Source organism: Bufo bufo, chromosome 1, assembly GCF_905171765.1.
Source record: "Bufo bufo chromosome 1, aBufBuf1.1, whole genome shotgun sequence".
NCBI lineage: Eukaryota > Metazoa > Chordata > Amphibia > Anura > Bufonidae > Bufo > Bufo bufo.
Genome location: NC_053389.1, coordinates 675,610,345 through 675,631,943, shown reverse-complemented (window position 1 = coordinate 675,631,943; position 21,599 = coordinate 675,610,345). Strand labels below are relative to the sequence as shown.

The window sequence follows — 21,599 nt, the reverse complement described above, 5'->3', positions numbered from 1 at the left end:
GGATAAAAGGTAACTTTATAATCGCTTGCAAGCTTCAAAGTAGCGGGACGCCGCTACTCATTCTGATCGAGCGGGACGCCGCTCTGCTCAGGAGAGTTTTTTAAAATTAGTATTCATAGGACGGATTGGCTTTGGTGTGAAAAACATTAAGGAACTTTGAAGTTACAACATTGAATGATAGAGGTGGACTCAATATTTACCTTCGATTTATTTTAGTTTGGCCATTTTAGATTATCACATAGAAACATACATAGAATGTCGGCAGATAAGAACCATTTGGCCCATCTAGTCTGCCCAATATACTGAATACTATGAATAGCACTTGGCCCTATCTTATATGAAGGATAGCCTTATGCCTATCCCATGCATGCTTAAACCCCTTCACTGTATTTGCAGCTACCACTTCTGCAGGAAGGCTATTCCATGCATCCACTACTCTCTCAGTAAAGTAATACTTCCTTATATTACTTTTAAACCTTTGCCCCTCTAATTTAAAACTGTGTCCTCTTGTGGTAGTTTTTCTTCTTATAAATATGCTCTCCTCCTTTACCGAGTTGATTCCCTTTATGTATTTAAAAGTTTCTATCATATCCCCTCTGTCTCTTCTTTCTTCCAAGCTATACATATTAAGGTCCTTTAACCTTTCCTGGTAAGTTTTATCCTGCAATCCATGTACTAGTTTAGTAGCTCTTCTCTGAACTCTCTCTAGAGTATCTATATCCTTCTGGAGATATGGCCTCCAGTACTGCGCACAATACTCCAAGTGAGGTCTCACCAGTGTTCTGTACAGCGGCATAAGCACTTCACTCTTTCTACTGCTTATACCTCTCCCTATACATCCAAGCATTCTGCTGGCATTTCGTGCTGCTCTATTACATTGTCTTCCCACCTTTAAGTCTTCTGAAATAATTACTCCTAAATCCCTTTCCTCAGATACTGAGGTCAGGACTGTGTCAAATATTCTATATTCTGCCCTTGGGTTTTTACGCCCCAGGTGCATTATCTTGCACTTATCCACATTAAATTTCAGTTGCCAGAGTTCTGACCATTCTTCTAGTTTTCCTAAATCCTTTTCCATTTGGTGTTTCCCTCCAGGAACATCAACCCTGCTACCTATCTTTGTGTCATCAGCAAAAAGACAAACCTTACCATCGAGGCCTTTTGCAATATCACTTATGAAGATATTAAACAAAATTGGTCCCAGTACAGATCCCTGTGGAACCCCACTGGTAACATGACCTTGTTTTGAATGTTCTCCATTGACTACCACCCCCTGCTGTCTGTCACTCAGCCACTGCCTAATCCACTCAACAATATGGGAGTCCATGCTCAATGACTGCAGTTTATTGATAAGTCTTCTATGTGGGACAGTGTCAAAAGCCTTACTAAAATCTAGATATGCGATGTCTACTGCACCTCCACCGTCTATTATTTTAGTCACTCAGTCAAAAAAATCTATAAGATTTGTTTGACATGATCTCCCTGAAGTAAACCCATGTTGTTTTTCATCTTGCAATCCATGGGATTTTAGATGTTCCACAATCCTATCCTTTAAAAGGGTTTCCATTAATTTGCCTACTATTGATGTCAGACTCACTGGTCTATAGTTGCTCGATTCCTCCCTACTACCTTTCTTGTGAATGGGCACGACATTAGCCAATTTCCAATCTTCCGGGACCACTCCTGTTACTAATGATTGGTTAAATATATCTGTTAGCGTTTTTGCCAGCTCACCACTAAGCTCTTTTAATAATTTTGGGTGTATCTCATCAGGCCCCTGTGACTTATTTGTCTTCACCTTAGACAGCAAACTTAGAACATCTTCCTCTGTAAAAGATACATGCATCAAACGATTTATTAGTCATCCTTTCTAGTGGAGGTCCTTCTCCTTTTTCTTTTGTAAAAACTGAACAGAAGTATTCATTAAGGCAGTCGGCTAGCCCTTTATTCTCTTCTACATACCTTCCGTCCTTTGTTTTTAATTTAGTTATTCCTTGTTTTAATTTCCTTTTTTCATTTATATATCTGAAGAATGTCTTATCCCCTTTTTTCATAGACTGAGCTAGTTTTTCTTCTGCCTGCGCTTTAGAAGTTCTTATAACTTGCTTGGCCTCTCTCTGCTTAATCTTGTAGATTTCCTTATCTTCATTGCTCTGGGTTTTTTTATAATTACAAAATGCTAGCTTTTTATTTTTAATGATTTGGGCCACTTCTGCTGAGTACCACAGTGGTCTCTTCCTTTTTTTGCTTTTACTGACAAGTCTAATGCAATTTTCTGTTGCCTTCAATAATGCACCTTTTAAGTAGTCCCATTTCTCCTGGACTCCATGTAATCCGTTCCAGTCTGATAAGGACTCATTTATGTCTAATTTCATTTTTGAAAAGTCTGTTTTTCTAAAATCTAAAACTTTTGTTTTTGTGTGGTGGGACTCTTTCACAGTTCTTATATTAAACCACACTGACTGGTGATCACTAGATCCCAAGGTTTCGCCTACAATGACATCATATACCGAATCCCCATTTGTGAATACCAAATCCAAAATGGCCTCCCTCCGGGTTGGCTCCTCAACCACTTGTTGTAGAGATAACCCCAGTAGGGAATTTAGAATATCTGTACTCCTGGTAGAACTTGCTATTTTGGTTTTCCAGTTTATATCTGGAAGATTGAAATCTCCCATAATGATAACTTCTCCTTTCATTGTCATTTTAGCTATTTCTTCAACTAGTAGATCATCTAGTTCTTTAACTTGACCAGGTGGTCTATATATCACACCTACACGAGTTACTGCATGGTTAGCAAACTGCAACGTAACCCAAACTGACTATGTTGGCCTCACCAACTTGTATTAGGTTAGATTTAATGCTATCTTTCACATACAGGGCCACTCCTCCTCCTTTCTTGCCTTCTCTGTCTCTTCTGTATAAAGAGTACCCTGGTATGGTTATGTCCCAGTCATTTCTTTCATTAAACCATGTCTCCGTAACAGCCACTAAATCTACATTCTCAGATGCCATTATTGACGCAAGTTCATTGATTTTTTTACCTAAACTGCGAGCATTTGTAGACAGGACTCTGAGCTTATCATTTCTTAACCTCTGTGCTTCTGACCTGTTCTGGCATTGTTTCGGGGGGCAATTGGACTCTTTTATTTTCACTCTTTTGCCCCCCTTCCTAGTTTAAATACTCTTCCGCAAATTCTTGGAGTTGTTCACTAAGTACATTTGTTCCTTTGAGAGAAAGATGCAAACCATCTTTTTTGTACAGTTCCTTTCTATTCCAAGTAGAGCTATCATGAGAAACAAAGCCAAATCCTTGCTCTTGACACCATTTACCAAGCCATATGTTGAACTCCTTTATGCACCTCTGCCTATCATTCTGAACATTATGCACAGGCAGAACTTCAGAAAATGAAATGGTGGATGCAAAATCCTGTACGTCATTACCAAGTGTGATAAAAGATTTTTTCACCTCTGACACTTCATTGCAAGCCAGGTCATTTGTCCCTAGATGGACAAGAACATCCACGTCCCCTTCCTGCTTTGCTTGCTTAACAATATTAATAATACGTCTTCTAGCTCTTCTAGCAGTAGCCCCAGGGAGACATCTCACAAAACCATTTTCTTTAAGCTCCACACTTCTTATGATTGAATCACCCAGCAACAGCTGCTTCCTTTGAGACTTCACTTTATCTTTTTTGTTGCATACATTAGACATAGGAGTCGATGGTTTCACACCCTCTGTGCTTGAGTCCATATCCATGTTGTCCTTACATTCTGAGAGTGCTGCAAATGAATTATGGAGAACCACCGACTGTGGGACATGTCTTCTATCCACCACTCTAAGACTTCCAGAACCTACAGTAACCCATCTGCCATTTCTGGGGGTCCTCTGTGGCAGTGGCATTGCAGCAGTCCTAGCTGGAGTTTGTTTAACAGATACTTTAAATATTTCAGCTTTCAAAAATGCAATTTCCTGCTGCAGTAAGGAGAACTGTCTACAGATCTGACAGCATCCGAATCTCCAAAGAGTGGAACATGAAATAAATGCACAACAGTTTCTGCACTGAACCAAGTCTGCCATTTTAAAGAGGAGAAAAAAAAAAAAAAAAATTAAATTTAAAATCAAACAAACCTTACTTTTTTTTTTTTGTATTGTTTCCACCTTCCAGCCTACCTCCTGCAATATCTCTATACTGTACTTAATGTAGTACTTGCAGCTAATGAATTAGGCCAGCTAATGAGCCTGTCTCTATATATACACACGCTGCTTCCCAAACTCCTCCCCCAGCAACAAATGTAACACCTTAGTGAGCTAGGCTCATTAGCAAACGCACAATAGCAGACAGCTGACCAAATTCCTTACCTCTTTTCAAGCAATGATCAGAAAAAACAACACAGATGAGCCAGTTGCAAACTCCAACCCAATCTCTTGCAGTTTCTCTTCAAACTCTCCAGTCTCCTGCAATATCTCTATACTGTACTTGATGTAGTACTTGAAGGTAGTACTTGCAGCTAATGAATTAGGCCAGCTAATGAGCCTGTCTCTATATATACACACGCTGCTTCCCAAACTCCTCCCCCAGCAACAAATGTAACACCTTAGTGAGCTAGGCTCATTAGCAAACGCACAATAGCAGACAGCTGACCAAATTCCTTACCTCTTTTCAAGCAATGATCAGAAAAAACAACACAGATGAGCCAGTTGCAAACTCCAACCCAATCTCTTGCAGTTTCTCTTCAAACTCTTCAGTCTCCTGCAATATCTCTATACTGTACTTAATGTAGTACTTGAAGGTAGTACCATCGATATACTGTTGTTGGGGCTGCATATTATTAATTTGAATATTGTCTAGATCAAATTTGCTGCTATTCAGATATAGCAACTGCTGTCATTTACCAACATTTAGGATTTTATATGTTTTTATAGTGAGTTCCATCATTTTAGAATATTCAGTATATCAATAAATATATATTTTTACAATGGTTCTCTTAATGGTCTGAAATTTCTGAGAGTGCCCTGCTCCTTATTCCTTCATTTCTCATTTTATAGTGATCGAGTGAGTGTTCTCGATTGGTAAGGTGCACCTTTTTTGGTTTTCAGATATCCTTGTGCGACATCTAACCCCGTTTTTTCATGCATCAGAAGGAACCCAGGGACCAATGCACCTGCATATGGTCTCACAATGGGTCTGAGGATCTCATCCTGGTACCTAATGGCAGTCAGAGTACCTCTGGCTTGCACATGGAGGACTGTGCGGCCCTCCAAAGAAATGCCTCCCCACACCATTACTGACCCACTGCCAAACCGATCCATGCTGGAGGATGTTGCAGGCAGCAGAACGTTCTGCACGGTGTCTCCAGACTCTGTCACATGTGCTCAGTGTGAACCTGCTCTCATCCATGAAGAGCACAGGGCGCCAATGTCAAATCTGCCAATCTTGGTGTTCTCTGGCAAAGGCCAATTGCCCTGCACGGTGCTGGGCTGTAAGCACCCTCACCGACTTGTCGATGTCGGGCCCTCATATCACCCTCATGGAGTCTGTTTCGGACAGTTTGAGCAGACACATGGATATTAGTGGCCTGCTGGAGGTTATTTTGCAGGGCTCTCGCACTGCTCATCCTGTTCCTCTGTGCACAAAGGAGGAGGTAGCAGTCCTGCTGCTAGGTTGTTGCCCTCCTACGGCGCCCTCCTAGTCTCCTTGTATCTGCTCCATGCTCTGGACACTGTCCTGACAGACACAGCTAACCTTCTTGATGTGCCATCCTGGATGAGCTGCACTACCTGCGCAACTTCTGTGGGTTGTAGACACCGCCTCATGCTACCTCTAGGGGGAGAGCAATGACAAAATGCAAAAGTGCCCAAAACAAAAGCCAAAAAGGATGAGAACACTTCTTTATACGGGGGTCTTGCTAACTGCCTATCATTTCTACCTGTTGTCTGTTCAATTTGCACAACAGCAGGAGAAATTTATTCACAATCAGTGTGGCTTCATAACTGGACAGGTTCACAGAAGTGTGACTGACTTCGAGTTACATTGTGTTCTTTAAGTGTTCCCTTTACTTATTTTTTTGAGCAGTATACATCTGATAGCAAAGAGTAAATAGTAAGCGGAAAAGCATACCATTTACCCCAGACTCTAGAAAATTTCCCTTTACATCCTCTACCTTTAACAAGATAATTTAAAAAGAGGATGATCAAATTTTCTAGTTTACACCACATTGATATTCCCCTGCATAGACTTCTGTTATGACGGAATGAATAATGGAATGCCTCTAAAAGGCATTCCATCATAAAATTGCGTTATGGTCTGTGGTAACGGAATCCATAACGCAATTCACCTTTTACCACCAAACGAAGTGTGAAGGAATTTCATAAGCGGAAATTCGCTCATCTCTACTGACTGGCAGTGTATTGGACCCCCACAATCAAATATTGATGGTCTAACTTGAAGATAGGCGATCAAAATCCTGGACAACCCCTCCAACCTTGTACTATACTTATAAATACATACATAAAAGGGGTTGTCTCATGTTTAAAAGTTATCTAATCAGTAGGAGTCTGACCACTGGGACCACCATGGATCCCAAAAATGGGTCCAATCCTGATGGAGCATGTGCTCCGTTGATCCATTCATTCTCTATAGGACTGCCAGAAATCGCAGAGTGCTATAGTCTGCTATGAATGGAATGGTAGGGTGCATGCTTGGCCTGCCACTCCAGAAGGGTGGGAACACGGGTCCCAGTGGACAGACCCCCACCAATCAGTTATCTCCTATCCACAGGGGATCCACATACATGGCACAATGCCTTTACACTTAAGTCTCAACAGGGAGCTAAACTCATTGATCTGACATATGGAGTAGAAGCACAGCATAATTTATTATATATAAGAATGTACAGGAACATCTGGTTGAGCAGGCCTTGGGTTAAGTATCCAGTGAGTGTTTTTGTAGCTTCAATCACAACCTTGAATTTCTTTCTTGAAGACTAATCAGATCCATGACGTCATCCTGTTCATAATCCAAAGCTGCAAGATGGGAAACAATTATTTGATTCATATACTATGTAGAGTTATATATATATTAAATTAGACAAAGACAGTTTTGTTAAACATTCTATAGACTAAAAAATGTACACAAACCATATCTCTATGTAAAATCTGTATATTGGTAGATGTGGGGTATAAAGATCTCATCATCTCCTCTCCCAGCAATAAAATACTAGTGTTCATACCAGTGATGACCACTAGATGTCAGAGTAGTATACTGTAGCAGTGAAAATGACAAGACCATGGAGCAATGCCTTCTGCCACAGCCCTAAATACAACCACATATTTTAATAAATCCCTGTGTACATAAAAAAATAATAAAATCAAGTAATCAGATGGGACGCACTTGGGGTACTTGACGAGCGGGTGCTTGTGGAAGACCAAATTGTATAATCAAAACAATAATCCAGCACTCTCCAATATATGATGCAAAAAGTGAAAATACAGGTTTATTTAAATAGAGCACACTCTAGCGCTGGGAAGAGTTTCCCTTCATGGCACATAACGGAATTGAAGATCAAGGTCGCGGCTAAGGCTACTTTCACACTGGCGTTTCTGGGTCCGCTTGTGAGATCCGTTTCAGGGCTCTCACAAGCGGCCCAAAACGGATCAGTTAAGCGGCAAGCCCCAATGCATTCTGAATGGATAAGGATCCATTCAGAATGCATCAATTTGGCTGCGTTTCATCTCAGTTACGTTCTTTAGACGGTCACTAAAACGCAGCTTGCAGCGTTTTGGTGACAGTCTTACTATGCGGAGCCAAACGGATCCGTCCTGACTTACAATGTAAGTCAATGGGGACGGATCCGTTTTTACTGACACAATATGGTGCAATTGAAAACTGATACGTCCCCCATTGAGTTTCAATGTAAGTCAAGACGGATCCGTTTTGACTTAGACTTTTTTTTGAATGAATAATGCAAACGGATCCGTTATTAACGGATACTAGCGTTTGCATTATTCGTGCGGATCCGTCTGTGCATATACAAGACGGTCTGCAACCTACTAGCCGCCAATATTCATATTCTATTCAATACTTTTAGATTAAATGAAACATCAGATATATGCACTATTTGAGTAAACCTATATTTTAACTTTTTGCATTATATATATATATATGTATACACACACACACACACACACACACACATATACATACACACATACTGGCTACCAGCCTTTTGTAGTAAATGCTTATTGACAAATTGTGTGATGTTGGATCAGTGTTGGTGTAGGTCTCACACAGAGGCAGACTGGCCATAGACCCTACAGGGAAATTTCCCGGTAAGCCAATGCCCAGGGGGCCACCTGAGCCCCTCTCAAGGCTGCCTGGGTACATAATGATTTGACGCTCTAAGCAATAATTAATGCTAAGGAACATCAGGACTTATGCACCTGGCCCACAGACACAGGTGCTCTCCTGAACTCAGCTGTATCACCGTCCTCAGGAGGGTGATACGCTTGAATACTCTGGTGAAGGAGGCAGTATTTTTGTGCTGCACTGTGGTAATTGGTTCTCCTGGGCGGTATTTTGTGCTGCACTACAATATAGCAGGCCTGCCTACTTCTATTGTCCCTGCCTATTTGGGTTGCCCCACCTTCTGTCAATTTGGACCCGCCTGCAACATGGGGACACTTAGCTTTTTTTTCCCGGGCCACTTTAAGGTCCCAGTCTGCCCATGGTCTCACACACCCCAAAAACTAACATACACTCTATTACAGGGAAGGAGGCATAGGAGTGAAGCAAGTGCGTTAATTAAGTGTATACCAGCACAGCTATGGGTGCATCATAAAATGCATCTTCAGAATGCTGTATGCATCTGTTCCCCTTAGTAAACCACCTAACTCGAACTGCATAAAAAGGAGATCTAATATGAAAAAAACAGATGCTTTTCGGTCTACATGTGAGCAACAAGCAGAAATCTTAAAAATGGTGCAAAATAGATTAGAAAGTAATATTTTTCCTTCAAGTCTGAGTTCCGTATGATGGGTGCAGCCCAGGAGGTGTCCTGCAGGTTAGTGGATGAAACTGCATTGGCTAAAAACACACCTATATACCTGTATATAAACTGGAAACAAAAGCTGCCCCTTTTCAGTGCTAAATACACAGGGTAGTGTGGTTTCTTTACATGTATAAAACAGAAGATTGAGATGAAGCATGGAAAGTGCCACACTTGCCAATATGTTAGATCACATCCTCTAGACGAGACTAAGGCCCCTTTCACAGGAGCGAGTTTTCCGCGCGGGTGGAATGCGTGATGTGAACGCATAGCACACGCACTGAATCCTGACCCATTAATTTCAATCAGTTCTGCGTTGCGTGAAAAATGCAACATGTTCTATATTCTGCGTTTCTCACGCAGCCCTGGCCCCATAGAAGAGAATGGGGCTTCAGTGAAAAATGCATTGCATCCAGAAGCATGATTGCTAGGAGATGTTGTTTGTAAACCTTCAGTTTTTTTATCATGCGCGTGGAAAAAAATAATTAACAACTGAACGCGATCGCAGACAAAACTGACTGAACTTGCTTGAAAAATTGTGCCATTTTCACTGAACGCACCCTGAACGCATCCGGACCTAATCAGTCACGCTCATGTGAAAGGGGCCTAACAGATATCTTGTCATTCACCTTACCATCTGAGCAGCTTCTACCCTCACCTACTGTCTCTTGCGCCCTTGTACATTGCAAGTGCTGACTTTTTGGGCATACACAGAAAAACGATACAGGCATGCTTTAGCAAACAAAATAACAGTTCATGGAAATAACAAAAAATGCGATGATACAAACTTCTCACCAACTTGTAGGTTTTCACCTAGAGATTCCACTTTGTATAGTGGTCTTGTCCATGGGTCTTCCTCTCTGACCAGCAGACACACCCTGCTCTCTGGCAGCGTGCCTTTTTAATTATTTTTCCACCTGGTTGAGGTAGGAACATCCGGGATGGAGTATGGGAGTGACCTTTCCACCCAAACTCTTCAGTCACTCCTAAATCCCGGACCCAAACTCAAGCTACCACAAACTCAGTGATCTAGCATCACTGGTCACAACCTACCTCCTGGACTTATATCACTGAGTAGTGAATGCTTACTATACACTAATATATATTATATATTATATAAACACATAAAGTGGGGCAAAAAAGTATTTAGTCAGCCACCAATTGTGCAAGTTCTCCCACTTAAAAAGATGGGCGAGGCCTGTAATTTTCATCATAGGTATACCTCAACTATGACAGACAGAATAAGAAAAAAAAATCCAGAAAATCACATTGTCTGATTCTTAAAGAATTTATTTGCAAATTATGGTGGAAAATAAGTATTTGGTCACTAACAAAAGTTCATCTCAATACTTTGTTATATACCCTGTGTTGGCAATGACAGAGGTCAAACGTTTTCTGTAAGTCTTCACAAGGTTTTCACACACTGTTGCTGGTATTTTGGCCCATTCCTCCATGCAGATCTCCTCTAGAGCAGTGATGTTTTGGGGCTGTCGCTGGGCAACACAGACTTTCAACTCCCTCCAAAGGTTTTCTATGGGGTTGAGATCTGGAGACTGGCTAGGCCACTCCAAGACCTTGAAATGCTTCTTACGAAGCCACTCCTTCGTTGCCCAGGCGGTGTGTTTGGGATCATAGTCATGCTAAAAGACCCAGCCATGTTTCATCTTCAATGCCCTTGCTGATGGAAGGAGGTTTTCACTCAAAATCTCACGATACATGGCGCCATTCATTCTTTCCTTTACACGGATCAGTCGTCCTGGTCCCTTTGCAGAAAAACAGCCCAAAAGAATTATGTTTCCACCCCCATGATTCACAGTAGGTATGGTGTTATTTGGATGCAACTCAGCATTCTTTCTCCTCCAAACACGACGAGTTTAGTTTTTACCAAAAAGTTCTACTTTGGTTTCATCTGACCATATGACATTCTCCCAATCCTCTTCTGGATCATCCAAATGCTCTCTAGCAAACTTCAGACGGGCCCGGACATGTACTGGCTTAAGCAGGGGGACACGTCTGGCACTGCAGGATTTGAGTCCCTGGCGGCGTAGTGTGTTACTGATGGTAGCCTTTGTTACTTTGGTCCCAGCTCTCTGCAGGTCATTCACTAGGTCCCCGCCATGTGGTTCTGGAATTTTTGCTCACCGTTCCTGTGATCATTTTGACCCCACGGGGTGAGATCTTGCGTGGAGCCCCAGATCGAGGGAGATTATCAGTGGTCTTGTAGGTCTTCAATTTTCTAATAATTGCTCCCACTGTTAATTTCTTCACACCAAGCTGCTTGCCTATTGCAGATTCAGTCTTCCCAGCCTGGTGCAGGTCTACAATTTTGTTTCTGGTGTCCTTTGACAGCTCTTTGGTCTTGGCCAGAGTGTGACTGTTTGAGGTTGTGGACAGGTGTCTTTGAACTTGTTATCAGTTTTAAACAGGTGCCATTAATACAGGTAACGAGTGGAGGACACAGGAGCCTCTTAAAGAAGAAGTTACAGGTCTGTGGGAGCCAGAAATCTTGCTTGTTTGTAGGTGACCAAATACTTATTTTACCGAGGAATTTACCAATTAATTCATTAGAAATCCTACAATGTGATTTCCTGTATTCTTTCCCCCCATTCTGTCTCTCATAGTTGAAGTATACCTATGATGAAAATTACAGGCCTCTCTCATCTTTTTAAGTGGGAGAACTTGCACAATTGGTGGCCGACTAAATACTTATTTTGCCCGTGTGTGTGTGTGTGTGTGTGTGTGTGTGTGTGTGTGTGTATATATATGTATATATATATATATATATATATATATATATATATATATATACACATATATATATATATATATATATATACACATATATATATATATATATATATACACATATACATATATAGTGGGGCAAAATAATATATATATATATTTTTTTTTTCTCCTTTCTTTCTATCTCATATGTACAGGTCCTTGTAATTAATGAAGCTTTTGAAATAAATAAATCCGATCAAAAAAATCTTTTCATAAAGCTTTGCATTTTCGTACCTGCCCAATGTGCCTCCAGCTTGTGTATAATACTTATTATAATCTAATCGCAGTAGGAGCTGTGCCAAGTCAGGATTGATCTGATGGTTGCGGACACTTGAAAGGATTTTGAAGAGTAGTGAAGACTGGCAACTAAAACCCTGCAATACAAATCAACAAATCTTCAGAAAACTTTACATAAGCAGCACATAATACTTAAATAAATCTCACTTTCAGGCAGTGTTCATGCCAAGTACCCAAAAAGTTGAAGTGGAATTGTGTCTGTCCGTCCCCCCAACTTACACCCCACAGATAAAGGTTTTAAAGTTTCCCAATACATCATATAAACCATTAAGTGGATCCATTATACCGCACAACTCATCACACAAAAAACAAGCTGGTAAGTGAAAAAAGATAAGATATATTCCAAAGATTCTTATATTCACATGTACTATTGATTTATGTAAAGTTGTTTGAAAAGGTAATGACTATGAACCTAGTGTCACGGACGTACCGAGTCATACGGATGTCCCGGTGACAGTGAGTGGCAGGGAATCTGTGAGGAACAGGTAGTCTCGTCCCTGCCATTAGTACTAGGGTCCTATAGGGCTAGATAGGACTCTAGGAATTTCTGTGTATGAACTCACCTACCTTTGGGGTCTGTTCATACTGGTAGTCAGTCAGGATTTTGGTTGGGGTTTTCACTAGAAGGTGTCCATCTTACTTCCCTAGTTCTCAGGCCTGATTCCCTGTTCACCCCTTCCCTCCTATGCTCGGTGTGGCGTTTCCCTCCCACACCGAAGCGTGACATCTAGGCAGATTGGGGAAGGAACACTTTTGTCTTTCAGTGCATTCGGAAAGTCTTCAGACCCTTCCAAAAAGGCAACAACCCTACTCACACAGCTAAGACAACACAGGCGTGGTTTAGGTGAATGTCCTTGAGTCGCCCAGCTAGAATTCTAACTTGAACCCCAATCTAACATCTCTGGAGAGACCTGAAATGACTGCCCACCAAAGCACCCCCAGGGTCTGAATACTTGCAATGCACAATTTTTTTTTTTTACAATATTGTTATAGATTTTTCAAAATCATGTAACAATCAGGTTACAATCAATAAAGTTAACTTGAGTTTAACCCCTTAAAGACCGGGCTCATTTTCACCTTAAGGACCAGGCCATTTTTTGCAAATCTGACCGGTGTCACTTTATGTGGTGATAACTTTACAACGCTTTGACTTATCCAAGCCATTCTGAGAATGTTTTTTCGTCACATATTGTACTTCATGACACTGGTAAAATGGAGTAAAAAAAAATAATTCTTTTTTATTTATAAAAAAGAAATACCAAATTTACCCAAAATTAGCAAATTTCCAAGTTTCAATTTCTCTACTTCTATAATACATAGTAATACCTCCAAAAATAGTTATTACTTTACATTCCCCATATGTCTACTTCATGTTTGGATCATTTTGGGAATTACATTTTATTTTTGGGGGACGTTACAAGGGTTAGAAGTTTAGAAGCAAATCTTGAAATTTTTCTGAAATTTTCAAAACCCCCCTTTTTTTAAAAACCAGTTCAGGTCTGAAGTCACTTTGTGAGGCTTACATAATAGAAACCACCCAAAAATGACCCCATTCTAGAAACTACACCCCTCAAGGTATTCAAAACTGATTTTACAAATGTTGTTAACCCATTAGGTGTTCCACAAGAGTTAATGGCAAATGGAGATAAAATTTCCGAATTTAGATTTTTTGGGCAAATTTTCCATTTTATTCCATTTTTTCCAGTAACAAAGCAAGGGTTAACAGCCAAACAAAACTCAATATTTATTGCCCTGATTCTGTAATTTGCAGAAACACTGCATATGTGGTCGTAAACTACTGTACGGGCACACACGGTAGGGCGTAGAGGGAAAGGAGCGCCGTGTGGTTTTTGGAAGGTAGATTTTGGCTGGACTGGTTTATTTACACCATGTCCCATTTGAGGACCCCCTAGAGTAGAAACTCCATAAAAGTGACGCCATCTAAGAAACTACACCCCCCTCAAGGTATTCAAAACTGATTTTACAAATGTCGTTAACCCTTTAGGTGTTGCACAAGAGTTATTGGCAAATGGAGATGAAATTTCAGAATTTAAATTTCTGGGCAAATTTTCCATTTTAATCCATTTTTTCCAGTAACAAAGCAAGGGTTAACAGCCAAACAAAACTCAAAATGTATTGCCCTGATTCGGTAGTTTATAGAAACACCCCATAAGTGGTCGGAAACTACTGTACGGGCACACGGCAGAGCGCAGAAGGAAAGGAACACCATATGATTTCTGGAAGGCAGATTTTGCTGGATTGGTTTTTAGAAACCATGTCCCATTTGAAGTAGAAACTCCAAAATATTGACCCCATTTTGGGAACTACAGGATAAGGTGGCAGTTTTGTTGGTACTATTTTAAGGTACATATGATTTTTGGTTGCTCTAGATTACATTTTTTGTGAGGCAAAGTAACAAAAAATAGAAATTCTGAAATTTCATCTCCATTTGCCATTAACTCTTGTGGAACACTTAAAGGGTTAACAAAGTTTGTAAAATCAGTTTTGAATACCTTGAGGGGTGTAGTTTCTTCAATGAGGTCACTTTTTGGAGTTTCTACTCTAGGGGTGCATCAGGGGGTGCTTCAAATGGGACATGGTGTCAAAAAACCAGTCCAGCAAAAACTGCCTTCCAAAAACCATATGGCGTACCTTTTCTTCTGTGGCCTGCCGTGTGGCCATACAGCAGTTTACGACCACATATGGGGCATTTCAGTAAACTACAGAATCAGGGCAATAAATATTGAGTTTTGTTTGGCTGTTAACCCTTGCTTTGGTACGGGAAAAAATGGATTAAAAATGGAAAATTTTCCAAAAAAATAGTGTTGACACCGTTTTTATTTTTTATTATTTACAACGTTCATTTGACAGGTTAGATAGATCATGTGCTATTTTTATAGAGCAGGTTCTTACGGACGCACCTAATATGTATACCTTTTTTTATTTTTATTTAGGTTTTACACAATAATATCATTTTTGAAACAAAAAAACAAACATGTTTTAGTGTCTCCATAGTCTGAGAGCCAGTTTTTTTATATTTTGGGCAATTGATTTCAGCAGGCACCCAGTTCCGATCACCGACCGCCGCGGTGTTCGTAACTACACAGGGCGTACAGGTCCTTAACAGGCTAAACAGAGTTGCGTTGTCTGTCATTTTATCACATACAGAGCCCATGAGAACATAAACATAAAAAAAATATATATAAAAATCGATAGACAACCTATTCATATGTGACTGAAATATAATCTCAAGGTATATAAGGTAATAATAAAAGAAAACATTAAGTAACAAGAAAAAAAAAAAATAGGTGACCTAAGCCTGAGTTTTGGCTCTTACAATTGCGCAAACTTTGTTCATACTTGTTTGTACATATTTTAGTATTGTAGAGATATTTCAATCCATTTCTTAATGAACTGGAGTATTTTATTGATGGAAGAAGCGATTAGTTTCTCCGATAAACCATTCTCATTAATCATACCTATGATTTCAGCAAATGGAGGAGGTTTTGATTTTTCCCAGTAGTTCGCTTTTTAATCTGACAGCAATTATTACAAGAGTGATCACTGTTCCGATTTCATATGGGAAGGAATTTAAGTCTACTGACAAAAGAGCTTGTTGTGCTGAGAGAGATATTTTAATTCCACAAACCTGTGTCAATAGGTTATTGATAGCTGACCAAAGAGCCTTAATCTCTCTACAGTTTCACCATACATGAATCATGTCTGCCTTGGGTTCAAGGCACCTCCAACATGTATTAGATGTTTCAGGGTATATGTTATTTAGCTTAGACAACGTAAGATACCACCTAGATTCATACACTTCGATAACCTAGATGTAATTGAGAAGGATGCCTGCCATTGATCTGTAATAGTGCATTTCAGATCTTTTTCCCATTTGTGACAATATACAGCTAGGGGGTCGTCAATAGCTTCTAACATATAGTTATATGATAGGGACAATACCCTGAGATGATAAGGGTTTTGTAGCAAACGAGAGAGTTTAGAAGCATCAGGCAGTGGACACATTTTCTTAGATAACAGGTGTCTTATCTGCAGATACTTATGAAATTCCCTATTGGGTATACCATACTTATCTGTAATGATATTAAAGGGTAATAAATCAGCATTTTCAAATAATTCCCCTATATACTTAATGCCGGTGTGAAGCCATGTTCTGAGATCCAAATCTGGGATACATCTCTCTAGTACTTCTAGATGGGCCTTATAGAAATCCACATTAATGATTTTCAATTTGGTGGTTAATAGGGTCCATAATTCTAAAACCGCATCAATTGTAGGAGAGAGGTGTATTTTATGCTTTTGTTCTGTCACTGAATGAAAGGAAAAGAATAAGGATGGATTAGATATTCCCATGAGACGCTTTTCAATTGAGATCCATACCCTGTTCTCCTCCTCACCTTTCCACAGAAATCTAAGCTACTCAAATATGCAGGCTCTATAATATCTTACAATAGACGGGCACCCGAGCCCCCCTTTTGAGAGAGGTAAGTATAGCACTTCGGCTTGAACTCTCGGGTGTTTGTCCAGCCATATATATTTAAATATAATAGATTGCAGTTCCTTTAATACCTTCATAGGAAAGGGTATCGGTAGATTACGGAACAAGTATAAGATCTGAGGCAAGATAAACATTTTAATTGAGGCGATTCTACCTGTCCAAGAGATCTCATGTTTTTTCATTCTAATTGGCTCCATTTTTATTTTCTCCCTTAAGGGCATATAGTTAGTTGAGAGGAGGTTTGTGGTAGACGGTGTAAGCTTTATACCCAAGTAGGCGATATATTGGTTATCCCACTAAAGTGGGTACATAGTTCTCAGTCGGGAGGTTACTAATTGATTTAATCCCAAATTTAACACTTGGCATTTAGTGACGTTTAATTTATAATACAAAATTGATGTAACTCTCTCTAACACTTGCATAGCTGCTGGTAAGGAATTAAGGGGATCTGTGAGCCCCAGTATTGTCATCAGCAAACAACCTGATTTTATGGTTATGTTCACCAACACTAAATTATGGGAGATAAGGGGCACCCTTGTCTTGTGCCGTTACTTATTAAGAACCTGTCAGACATCATTCCAGAGATGTATACAGATGCTGAGGGTTGGGAGTACAGAAGCTTGATTGTATTTAAAATGCCACCATTAATTAAACCCATTACTTAGAAAGCATTTCAAACAAATATCCTCAGCGTATGCGGTCGAATGCCTTCTCCACATCCAGTGATATCAGCAGAGAAGGCATCCGACTAGTTTCCGCCACATGAATAAGATCAATTATTCTCCTGGTTCCGTCTATAGTTTGCCTAGACTTAATGAAGCCGACTTGGTCTTTATTAATAAGATAGGGGACAATATGAGAGATCCTGTACGCTAATATATCTTGGAGTATATTTTAAACTCTGAGTTTAATAACGAAATGGGCCTAAAATTAATCGGTAGGTCCGGAGATTTACCTGGTTTGGGGAGAGGAATGATCGTTGCTTGTAACATTTCACCAGGGATTTCCCCTGTATTGAAGATCTGTTGAAAAGTTATTAGTATATGAGGGGCTAGGATGTCATAGCAGGTTTTAAAGTACTCATTGGACAGACAGTCAGGTCCGGGGGATTTATTATTTTTTGCCTTTTTTTCTCACTTTTAATATTTCCTGTAGTTCTATGGGTTTATTTAAATTTATTAACTGTTCTTTTGCTATTTATGGGAGTGAAATTTCTTTCAGAAAAGTGATCCCATCACTAGTTGGTTGTGGGGTGGAAGGATAATCCTTTAGATTATAAGCGAAGCGATTATAAGGAAGCGAAGACATTGGCTATGTTATGCTGATCATCGTACACAGTGTACATTTTGTCATGTTTATGTTGATATAGCTCATATCTTAAATCTAGAAGTAGTTTCTATGTTATGGGCGACGGTTTAAGTTTGTGTGAATGTTCCAGGTTTGCTATGGCTTTACTTAGTTTTTCATGTCTGGAGAAGCCTATGTCTTGTTATGAGCAGCAATTTTTATCAGCTGCCCTCTTATAAACGCTTTATGCGCACACCACACAGTGATCGGGGAGACATCTGCAGTGCAGCTGAAGGAAAAGTATTCCTGTAAATTCTCCTGTATTTTTTATTTATTTTTAATCAGGATGCGTTAATAAGTAATTATTATTCATTCTCCAGGGAGAATAAGGGTGATTATTAAAGTGTTCTGAAATTTGGCATGGCACGGACGCGTGGTCCGACCATATTATTGTCACATCTGTGACAGGTCCCAGAAGGTCTGAAAGATTATCTACACATTAGTGATCTGACAGCCTCTTTTGGTTTCACTTTTTCTGTGTGTTGCTGGTATGTCCACACCTCTTGTTCAGGTGTGAATCATGTGACCTTTATCTCGCCCTATTTAGTCTGACTTTTCCCATCACTCCTTGCTTGGGATAGCTTCATTTGGTCTTGGAAGAGCTGGAGTGTGGTTCGTGTTGAAGTCCTGTACATCCTTCATCCTCTGAAGTTAAGTGTTCCGCTTGTCGTGTTTTGTATTCCCCCCGGTTGTTTACCAGGGAAGGAACAGGTGGTCTCTGCCCTGTCATTATCTTTAGGGCATCTGAGGGTCACCAGGGTTTTCTAGGTTCCCGTGTATGGGTATCTCTACCATCGAGAGGTGCCCATACGGATAGGAGTTAGGGCCAGGCGCAGGGTTTTATAGGTGGGGACCCTTTTCCTTCCCTAGCGGTGAGGCCTAGTGTCTTTCCCCTTCCTTCTTGATTGTCTTTTGGTGTTCTGCCATTTATCTACTATAATAAGGTCAATTCTTGAATATGTTTTATGTAAATGGGAATAGAATAAGGCATGTAGCACTCTACACGTATCGTACAGATCTTCTGATACAAGTTGTGCAAATAGGGACGAGTGACTGTAATCTGGATGGGAGGATTTATCCATGATGGGTGACGGGGATAAATTAAAATCTCTGCAAATGAGCAATGACCCCTGTTTTATGCTGGATATCTTTAATAATAAATCTTAAAGAAAGGAAGTTGTTGATGATTAGGGGCATATATGGTGACTAATGTATATATTTTAGTATTAATATTACATACGAGGATAATATATCTTCCGTCTTGGTCCGTTATTTCTTTAATGAGTTGAAAAGCTAAGTTATTTTTAATCGCTATTGCGAATCCTTTTTTCTTCCCCGTGGCTGGAGCGGTAAAAATATTAGTGAAGTTTCTATGATGCAACCTAAAAGTGTCCTCTTTATTTAAGTGGGTCTCTTGGGCACCTATGTCAGATTTTAATAGCTTCGCTTCCTTCCAGAACATTGATCTTTTAAGAGGGCTATTAAGGCCTTTAGTATTAATACTAGAGATAGTAAAAACCATATTAGTCTCAAATACAAAAGGGTTAAGAAGGGGAGAGAGCGGTGGATATATACCGCTAAACAACTAACTGTAACAGATTAAACTGTAATTATAACAGTAGAATAGGTAAGAGTCCGGTTCTATGTAAACCTACTGGATCCTCTATTTATCCAGTATATTTACAGGGGGGAGATCAAAGAAGTTGGTCGCTCCTTCGCTGCTCCGGGTACCTGAAACTATAAAGGGTTAACTCACAAGACCCCAGGTGACTGCAGCTCGAGATTGTCCCCATGATTTATGTCCATTCTTTAGAAAGCGTGCCGGTGGTTTCTTCTTTAGTTGAGAGCTTGTATCTTCACCCAGAGTTACCAGCGACCATTTTTGCAGTAGTGTCATGGCTTCTCTTGGCGATGTCAGGACGTGGGTTATGCCATTTTTGGAGACAATCAATTTGACTGGATATCCCCACTTGATGTTATTGTCCCTCAAGACTTTGGTGGCAGTAGAGAATTCCCTCCGTCTGTTTAAGGTGGTAGTGGATAGGTCTGTAAACACCAGAACGTTTTGGAAGTGCTCTGGGAGATCTTGTGCTGTTGTAACGGCTCTTGTGATTTTCTTTTTAAAATAAAAAAATTAAGTCTTGCGATGACGTCTCTAGGGGCTGAGTTTGATGCACTTTTAGGCTTAGGTATGCAATGCGCTCTGTCTATAAGCAAATCTCTTTGTTCTTCTGAAGGGATGAGCGCTACAAAGAAACCCATTAGGAAATCCTGCAAAACGTCCGCGTTAATACTTTAGGGAATCCCCCTAAACCTCCAGTTGTTACGTCTTGAGCGGTCTTCCAAGACTGCTAGCTTGGGTTAAAGTGCTGAAATATCCTCTTTTACCTCATTGTGCACATCCACTAATTGATTGTGTGTGGTTGTGAATTCCTCCATTTTATTTTCAATATGGGAGATTCTGTCCCCAATTTCTGCTATATCTTTTTGCAATGCTGAGAAGGCAGTGGTGATATCTTTTTGTATTGACTATTTCAGCTCAGATAAGAGGCTTCTCAGTGTAGATTCTGTGACTGGAGGGCTATTCATGCCTCTGCTGGGGGAAGGCTGTGACTGTGCCTCATGTATACATTCAAAAGAGCCTCTCATTGAAGGAGTTGTTTGCTCTTTATTTGGGGCTGTTCTTGGCTTCCACTGAGGAATAGCTGTTTTCTGGCTAGGAAACTATGCACTGAGGAGGGCAGGGAGCATTCAGAGCACTCTGTCTCTCTCGGCGCTTCTATGATGAGAACTGCGGGCACCATCATGATTTTAGCCCGAGGCCGGGGCAAAGACCTTAATCTTTGCTGGCGCTGCATCTTTTTTCTTAGTGCGGCCCATAGTGAGGAGGTGAGTGCTTGGGGCAGCTGTGGAGCGCATTAAGACGCGATTTAAGGTGTCCAGGAGTGCTGTGTGCCGCTTTATTTATCGGTACCTGCTGGAATTGTTTCTTTGAGCGTCCTACTAGCTCCGCATCCGGTCACGCCCCCCAAGATTTTAGTTTTTCATTCTGAATAAGTTAGCAAAGATTTTTACCATTCTGTTTTCACTTTCTCATTATGGGGTACTGAGTACAGAATGATGGGGAAATTTTAACATTTTTATTTTAGCACAAGATGCAATATAACAAAATTGAATGCGTCTGAATGCTTTCCAAATGCATTGTAATAAACATTATCTGATTAAAAAAACAACAACATATCACTTACTTTAACTAAGATATCCAGCTGACCAGCACCACGTTCATCTAGAGGACCCAGGTTCTGGCTGACTAGAGAGCAGAAGCTATGACACAAATCTAAGATTTCATTTAGACAATGAAAAACCTGCAAATAGAAAGTTTTCAATGTAAGCTGGGAACAATACAAGATTTGATTATTAGATGTAAAATCAAATGCTGTACTTACAGGTTTTAATAAGATGAAGGACTGGGCCAGGAGATTGCTGAGAAAGTGGTCGTGAGCCAGGCGAATACTCTCAAAATCTCGGGTTGAGTTGATCTGCTCTAAGAGCTGTGAAAACTGAGATTCCAACACATCTACCTAAATTTTAAAAAGAGAGC

The 21,599-nt window shown here is 40.2% G+C and overlaps 1 protein-coding gene across 1 annotated transcript in view; it reads right to left on the bottom strand.

Moving 5' to 3' along the window:
* Positions 1–6,950: 6,950 nt before the first annotated feature.
* TUBGCP4 (tubulin gamma complex associated protein 4) overlaps positions 6,951–21,599 on the bottom strand; it is an 86,955-nt gene continuing 72,306 nt past the window's right edge. The window contains exons 15-18 of the mRNA XM_040414083.1: positions 21,445–21,579; positions 21,247–21,363; positions 12,070–12,209; positions 6,951–7,027 (exon numbers count right to left, since the gene is read on the bottom strand). Coding sequence (XP_040270017.1) covers positions 7,015–7,027; positions 12,070–12,209; positions 21,247–21,363; positions 21,445–21,579 — 405 coding nt within the window. The 3' untranslated portion in view covers positions 6,951–7,014. The remainder of the gene's footprint in view (positions 7,028–12,069; positions 12,210–21,246; positions 21,364–21,444; positions 21,580–21,599) is intronic.